Raw genomic sequence first — 8,398 nt, 5'->3', positions numbered from 1 at the left:
TTGCACACCGCTCATGAAAGGCACAGGGCGGGAAGAGCGGCTTCAGGTCTCTTACCTAAACTCGGCGGCGGTGTGTCCAGAGCCCCGAAGCTCAGGCCAGCGAGTCCAGTGTGTCTACTGACCTCGTAAGCAAGGCCCGCAATGGGCCGTTTCACCCTTGAACTTTTAGTCTCATACATAAATCCTGAATGTTGCCTTCTGAGCACTGTGCACTACATAGTGAGTTTTATTTCACAGCAAATGAGGATGCTTTTTCTTAAGAAATAAATTTAATTCAAGATGGTTAGTGAATGTAAGGCATGTAACACCTTTACGAAAGTTAAAAGAATCCAGTTATAAAAGAAGCACTGTGTACAGTCTCAAATAGCTGAAGGTACAATGGGCTCCATATTTTACAAAGTACAAAAATTATTTCATATACAAAGAAAAAATACAAATAATGTGCAAAAATCATTTTCACAGGTGGCAATTTATAAAATGAAAATGATAGAAAAATCCTTCATTCTTATTATTCCCCAATTTCTTATATATTAACACAGTTCTATTTCCTAGTGTGTAGATAATTTTAAATTTGAAAATCTGATTTGTAATCTACAAAGACAAAGTGATTTTTTATTTTTTAAAAAGGGAACTATTTTCATTACTGAAATCTTACGCACGAATCAGTTAATTTTATATTAAATTATAAGTAGGCTATCTGAAAAACAAGGATATAGAAATCATATATACATATTTTTGAAATATTAGTTTGGTATGTAACATATTAACATTCCACAACAACCACCTAGCTACCTCTGACTCCGGCTGGTGGCAGCGCCTGTGGGCAGAGAGCTCGCTGCCCCGCTTGCTGTAAACCAACAGCATTCCTCAGATCTTAAGCTGAACAAAGACAACATTATCCAAAGTAAAGAAAATCTACAAACAGTTCTTACTGTGCATGTGCAGAAGTGCCGTCTGGGCATCGGATTGTGCCGCCGTGCGGCCGCTGTCTACGCAGCCCGTCACAGGTGTGATGCGCTCATGAACAGCCAGCTTCTGTCTTTCCAATATCTTCGCTTCTTTAAGAGTTCAGTGCAAGTGTTTAGTTGTGAGTTAGTGCATTCGGCTTTTTGCATGTTATTTTGTGTAAGAAGCTGTCAGGGAGCAGAAGAATACATAGGAACACAAAGTCCTGGATCCTCAGGGCACCTTTGGCCTAGAAAATTCATTGTTTTGGAAGCAATATTTTACTGCATTGGCCTGGTCATTGTTGCGTCTTTCCCTGGGCCATTTTTTTCCTTCAGGAGAATCCTGTGTGCACCCCCGCCCGCCCGCCCCTTGCCTGCCACTGAGCACTGAGGTTCTTGTTGTGATCTCCAGTGGCCCAGCAGGGGTTATGGAAGCACCTTTTGGGAGCACCAGAGAACTGAGCATCTCTAAGGTCACGCAGTTAAGAGTAGGAGCCATTCTGCTGGGAAACCTGTTCCAGACACAATGTAAGATCATCCTGGAGAGTTTTGATTTTTGCTTGTCAGAAAGCTCTCCAAGGAAATTGTGACCTTGGGAACAAAAAGGATCTAGTTTCATCAAGAAGGAGTCAAGTAAGTGGTAGCCATTTTGCCTAGGGGACAGATGACAGTTGGCTCAGGAAGCATTCTTCTGATCCCTAACCACTAAGACCCTGTTAGAACAACCTAGTGCAAGACACAGGGAGTGCCTGGGGCTCTCGGCCAGCCCTCTGTGACACATTCACTCAGGCTAAGCAGACATAGTAACTGCTCAAAGAGGGCACTGGGTAAGACTGGGCAGGAGAACCTTAGGCCTGGGATGACTCTTTAGAACCAAACAGGAAGCTGTCAACTCCTCAAGGATTCATGCACTTTGTTCTATCTGACAGCATGAGTCCTTCCTCCCTCTTCTGCTTGGGTTGACCATGGGCATCAGGCATCAGAGATACAGCTCTGGATCCTGTCCATCCACTGCTGGGCACTCTGTCCATCCTGGGCACAGAAGTTATACACACGTTTGCTGGTCTTGAGCTACAAAACCAAATGAAGAGAAGCACAGATGAAGGGCAGGCCTGTTCTATGGCTTTGGCTAAGTGTGCGAATCAATCCCAGTGAACCTCCCTTCCCATACCGCCCCAGGACCTCTATGTTCTCATTCCCCTCCTGGGCCATACTGTCACTGCCTTCACAGACACACTGTGTTTTTGGTCCCCAGAGTCACTGCAGGTATTATAAGAAGGCCACTGGCAGAAAAAGGAGACATGCTAGGAGAGCCTAACTTTGCACTTTCCTGGGGCCTTCCTTGACTAAGGAAGAGGGTCAGGAATGGCTCTGGCCTCTCCCATGCACTGCACCAATGCAGCAAATGTGCCATGGAAGCTCCCAGTGCTCCTCAGGCAAGCCTGAGTGAGGTTCAGCCACACCATGAGGAAGTTGGCTTCCCTGTCCCCTTTCCATCCCCTTCTCTAAAGGCTTCAGTTGGGGCCACCCTGGAAGCCCAGACTCAGGGAAATGGCCTCATGGCTAGAACAGAGCCCTAGAGTATGACTGTGCTCTTTATGAAGCCCTGCTTGGCTATGGGAACTAGATAAGAATCCTATCATGTGGCCCATAAAATGCCCCAAGGCTCACCTAAGGGCAAATAGTCATCATGTATGACTAAGGACAATGTTTATGGACGGTCAAGCATGAAGACCACTGGATCCAAAGGGAAGTAGCATCTGTTCTTGACAGAAGGTAGTGAGTAAAATAACAAACAATACTTAATAGGGAATTCATCTGCCTCCATATGTGGCTGGACACCCACTGAAGAAGTCCTTTGTGCAAAGCAATATGCAGCCTTTTTGAGACATTCGAACAGAGGGAAGGAAGAGGTCAGCTTTGGGCATCGAATGCTGAGTTCAAGTTCTGTAGCAATTCCCATAGCCAGGGGGTCTGCAACCTACCTGCTGTCACCATCAATTGCTCTGAGGCCCCATAATTCTTGGAGGTGGATGGACTGTAAGGAATCATGTACAGAGCCAGGAAAAGACAAGTAAGATCAACTTACATCAAAGAAAGCCTTGTCACTCGTGTGCTTTGGGGCTCCCATGCTGGGGCCAGCAGGGATGACCATTTCTACTTCAGCCAGATCAATGTGGCCTTTACAGCTTGTGTCCTCACCTGAGTCATAGTATCGCAGCTGGAACCAAAAGGATACAGAGGGCATATAAGAGACACAGAAAGGGAAAATGGCATGGCTTTTCAAAATGTATTTGAATACTTTCCTCTGCATCTTGCTAACCTATGCCTGAAAGAATAAACAAGAAAATAAAAACACCGCTTGCTTCTTGGTGGCTGACAGAAAGGAGGAAAAAGACGTATTTTTTTGAAATTTGAATGAATAAAAAGATTACATATTAAAAAATAAAATTAAATGTCAACTAACAATTGTAAGAAACATAGGTAACATATAAAAAACAGGTTTAGAATATATACAGAATTCCTAGAAATCGGTAAGAAAAAAAATAAACAATCTAGTAGAAAAATGATAAAAAAATCTCAACAGGCAAGTCACAGGAGAAATGCAAATGACCTATAAACATCTGAAAAGATGAGCAACCTCCCTGATGAAAGAAAAGTGATGAAATCAGTAATACTTCACTTTTCACTTAGATTAAGAAATATTAAAAATGGCTGATAATATTCAGGTTGAATGAAAGGCACTAGGTATTCCCAAACATTGTTAGTGGGGATATAATTTGTTAGACACCTTTTGGACTATAATTTGGCAACAGCAACTAAAATTTAAAATGTTTATGCCTGGGGCGTCTGGGTGGCTCAGTTGGTTGAGCGTCTGCCTTTGGCTCAGGTCATGATCCCAGGGTCCTGGGATCGAGCCCTGCATCGGGCTCCCTGCTCAGTGGGGAGCCTGTTTCTCTCCCTCCCTCTGCTGCTCCCCTTGCTTCTGCTCTCTCTCTCAAATAAATAAATAAAAATAAATAAATAAAATGTTTACGCCTATTGATACATCCTTCTCACCTCTACAGAAACACTCCCACGAGCATGCAGAGACACACAGAAAGAGGTTTCCTTTAGCACTGTTTTTATTAGCTAAAAATGGAAAAGATGTATCTGTCTTTCAATGCAGTGTTTGTTAATTAAATGATGGTTGGTTAATTATATCAATCATATGGAATACTATAACTTTTCAAAAATGATAAGGAAGATCTTTATGAACTGGTAGGAAAATATGTTCAAGATATATTATATAAAAATATAAGTTGCCAGATAGCATGTAGATATAAAATGATTTTTGAAAAACACAAGAAATAGCTCAACATTTGACTGAGTGGTTACTATGTGCCAGGACTGAATTTCACTCTCTAACTTACACAGGAGGAAAGTGTCTGATGCCTCTGTCACTGCGGTTCTGGCCTCAGACTTTTCTCTGTCTGTGCAGTCAGGCATGGGTAGAAGTAGTTCTAAAATGGATCTAACATAAACTTTTCATGTTAAAGAAATCCAAAAGATTGGTAAGAATGTGAGTATAATTTGGTGTAATTATAAATTACAGAAAAATTATGACATTGTCCTATGTTATATTTAGTGGTTTAACGGAACTTGTCTCTACAACTTATTCTCTATGATTTCAGAGCCGTTATTTTAAAGTACAATCCCCTCCCCAAAAGGGCTTCCATTGCATATTTGTAAGTAAATTCTCTATGTTCTTCCACAAAGACTCTAACTTTTATGAAATGCCCTGAGCAGAGGGAAATGTGGTCCCCATCTAAGATCTTTATCTGGAAATGGTCTTCTAGGTGCAGGTCCTACCAGAACACTGTATAGGGGTACCAGTTTGTATCTTTCTTAACGGACTCCATTTTTTATTTTATATTTTATTTTATATTTTATATAACTTATTTTATTTTATTATTTTTTTAAAAGATTTATTTATTTATTTATTTGAGAGAGAATGAGATAGAGAGAGAGAGCATGAGAGGGGGGAGGGTCAGAGGGAGAAGCAGACTCCCCGCTGAGCAAGGAGCCCGACGCAGGACTCGATCCCGGAACTCCAGGATCATGACCCGAGCCGAAGGCAGTCGCTTAACCAACTGAGCCACCCAGGCACCCCTAACTTATCTTATTTTAAAGTAGGCCCCATGTCCAGCGTGGAGCCCAATGCGGGGCTTGAACTCACAACCCTGTGATCAAGACCTGAGCTGAGATCAAGAGTTGGATATTTAACTGACTAAGCCACCCAAGTGCCCCTCAACAGACTCTATTTTAGAAATGAATGAGTTGAGAATCAAAATGTGTACTCGACCTCCAGGCTGACTGGTCAGTTATGAGGTAGAGTGAGGCTGCAGTCTAGCCTAGAGAGAGGTGATTTCTGTAGGCTTTCATAGTATTATTACCTGATGTTTTGTTACATCCAACACAAACCAACGGGGCTTCCAACCTTTCAGCAGAGCCCCTCTTTTATAAAGCGTTCCCTCGAAGGACCTAGAAGAAACGATGACAGGCCAGTTAATTTTGGTTTTTCATTTAAAAAGTGCTGTGAAGGGGATGTCTGTTGTTTCTGTCAAGCCTCTCTCTCCCTCGGATGGTCCAAAAAAAAGCCAGTCAGAATCGTCTCCAGAATCTTTTTTACTAGACCTTTGGGGGAAAGACTGCCTCTTTCTGCTGGAATTACCAAATCTGTGAGGTTTGGAGCTCTCAGTAGCCATCTTTTGTGCCATGTTGGGAATGATGCAACCCCTAGAGGAAAAGAGAGCCAGCAAATGAACAGAAGCCCGAAGACAACTGTGTGAGAAACTGGCACATCCGTGGCCTTCCCAGTCTATGTGAGTAAACTCCTTTTTGCTTAAGCTAGCACGAGCTGAACTTCTGACATCCCCAAACTGCTGACTAACACATATCCCTCTAACGATCGAACAGGCATGAGATAGTAATAACCAGGACTTAACCACAAATCGCTATAACCTCTTGACGTTTAATTTTAGTTGTAATTTTGATTTCTTCTCTTCAAAGAGCCATCTAACACATTTACAACAGAAACAAAGAAAGAATGAAGGCAAATCCATCCAAGGTTACAGAAGGCTGTCCTGGCCAGGCCCCGCTTAGTGCAGGGCGGGGGCTCGGCGCGCCCACCTGTTCTCGTCGTTCTTGGACGCGTACTGGCTGTACAGCGTGGCTGCTCTGCGGTCCACGCCATTGGACGGGCACGCGCGGGCGCTCTGCTCCCGGCCCGCGCCGCTGTCTGCGAGGGGCAGCAGGGACCGCTTCTGACAGGAGGGCACGCTGGGGGAGACAATTCCTGGGGAGCCTGAAGGGTGTCTCTGCGGCTGAAGAAGAGCCATACTTGGATAAAAAAAACCCCCTCCCCCTAAACTGTAAGATGATAACTTTGCATTTTACGTTAAAAAAAAAAGAGCTAGGAAAGCTTTATGAAGATTTTATTGAGCAACTCATCCAATAATTTCATTTCTAAAAATTTACCTCAAGGAGAAAACTGGAGTACTAAATAGAACATACGTACAAAGATGTTATCCTGGAGTTGTTTATAATAGTAAAAAACCAGAAACAACGTAAATGTCTATCATTAGGGGGCTGGTTAAAAAAAAGGTATTTCCATAGAATGGAATTTTATGACAGGCATTAAAACTGCTGTGCTGACTTATATATAGTGACAAAGGAAGGTCATGTATGCCTCATTTTTAAAAAAAAATATTTTATTTATTTATTTGAGAGAGAGAGAGAGTGAGACAGAGAAAGCACGAGAGAGGGAGGGTCAGAGGGAGAAGCAGATTCCCCGCTCCCCCAGGACCCCAGGATCATGACCTGAGCTGAAGGCAGACGCTTAACTGACTGAGTCACCCAGGCACCCCACAAAGCTGGTTTTAAAATAGTATATATAGCAAATCCCTTTTTTTTGTGTTTAGAATGATACAAGTTTGACAGCTTGTGGTTTATTTCTAGGCTATAAATTGTAGGTGATTTTTATCCTCTGCTTATTGTGTATTGTCTTATTTAAAATAATAAATATATCTCACTCTCATAATCAGAAAAAAATATCAAGAAACGGTTTTATTTTTCTGAGAAGTAAAGCAGTCAGACATCACCCGCCGGTGGTCTGTCTGACAACAGTTCCCTGAGCTGCCATCTGAAGGCCAGAGCTAGTGCCTGGAGGGTCCCTTCTCGGCAGCCTGGTGGCTTTCTTCTGTCCCCCACTCTCCTTGTCCCTCTGTGACATCTGAAGTCCTCTTCACAACACTCACAGCTGTCCTGACTTCCCTTCTGTTGCATCTGGAGCCAGTCTGATGTGGATCTGATGGTGGCTGCCTCAAGTACGAGGTGTGTGATCTCTGTGCCTGTCTCCTTGCCTGTGAGCAGGGACGTCCCCCCTCACTGTGGGCTGTGGGGGATGCTAAAGTGGGGGGGGGAGCTCAGCATGGCCTCTTGCACATATTAAGGCCTGATAAAAGTTTAAGTCAAAAACGGAAGAGGGGGTGTGAAAAATAGAAAACAGAATGTGTGTTTTTAAAATATTGTTATGATAAATGTTTCTTAATTCAGAAACAGAAAAGGGGGTGTGAGCAACAGAAAGTAGCATAGTTTGTCTTTTAAAAATATTTTCTTTTCTCTGGCTATTTCTCTGAAGGGAAGATGGTCCTGGTGTTCCCTTCCCTACTCATGTGGTAGAAAATCAGCTGAAACCACAGAGGAGCAGATAGAAAAGAACCCGGTAATTTTCCCTGGATGCGGGGCCCTGAAACACAAGTCTTATGTCACTGTGGTAAAGTGAGACACTCAGGAAGTATTCAGTCATTTGGGACCTTCTGCCCTGGACCTCCAGGGCATGACCCCTCCCCTTTCCATCCCTCCCTCTGGCCATACACCCACCTGGGTTACCTGTGGCAGTGGGCCCCACCTGACCTAGCACCCTCAAAAAAACTCTGAAGTAGCTCCTCACAGGATTTTATCAACTCACACGGTCTGCTCTGGGTTCTTCCTTAAGGTCCGCTGTTACTCTTTCCCACAGTTGCTGCCACTTCTCAGGGGTTTGGTTCAATTTGTGCTCCAATCTTTCAATTTCCTGCAAAGCAATTAAAATGAGTTTTCTGACATTAAGTATTTCATAGAAATCAGAATGTGCCCCAGAGCCAAATCTCCTCTGTATTGGGCCCCATGAACATCATGGCCAGAAGGTAGCTAAAGTCGGTGGCCTCAGAGGTCTCCCAAGCCAGGGACAGTGGTGGGAGCTCTAGCTGGTATGACGTACTATGGCAAAGGTGATTTATTAGGATCTGTAATCAGGCCTTTTTGTACAGAATAGCTTAAATAAAGAGAAAATATGTATCCCAAACACCTTGACCTTTGGCCACCCCACAGGAAATCTGATGGCCACAGCAAAAAGGCTGGTGTCCAAA

At 43.4% G+C, this 8,398-nt stretch overlaps 1 protein-coding gene across 3 annotated transcripts in view; it reads right to left on the bottom strand.

The window, feature by feature from the left end:
• Positions 1-247: 247 nt before the first annotated feature.
• SBF2 (SET binding factor 2) overlaps positions 248-8,398 on the bottom strand; it is a 434,906-nt gene continuing 426,755 nt past the window's right edge. For all 3 annotated transcript variants that reach the window (XM_081797377.1, XM_081797378.1, XM_081797375.1), the window contains 5 exons: positions 7,960-8,064; positions 6,120-6,313; positions 5,384-5,471; positions 3,037-3,168; positions 248-2,018 (listed from right to left, as the gene is read on the bottom strand). In XM_081797377.1, coding sequence (XP_081653503.1) covers positions 1,920-2,018; positions 3,037-3,168; positions 5,384-5,471; positions 6,120-6,313; positions 7,960-8,064 — 618 coding nt within the window. In that variant the 3' untranslated portion in view covers positions 248-1,919. The remainder of the gene's footprint in view (positions 2,019-3,036; positions 3,169-5,383; positions 5,472-6,119; positions 6,314-7,959; positions 8,065-8,398) is intronic.

This window comes from Leptonychotes weddellii, chromosome 11 (assembly GCF_054177405.1).
Source record: "Leptonychotes weddellii isolate Sample4059 chromosome 11, ASM5417740v2, whole genome shotgun sequence".
Taxonomy (NCBI): domain Eukaryota; kingdom Metazoa; phylum Chordata; class Mammalia; order Carnivora; family Phocidae; genus Leptonychotes; species Leptonychotes weddellii.
This window is presented reverse-complemented; position numbering and strand designations above follow the sequence as displayed.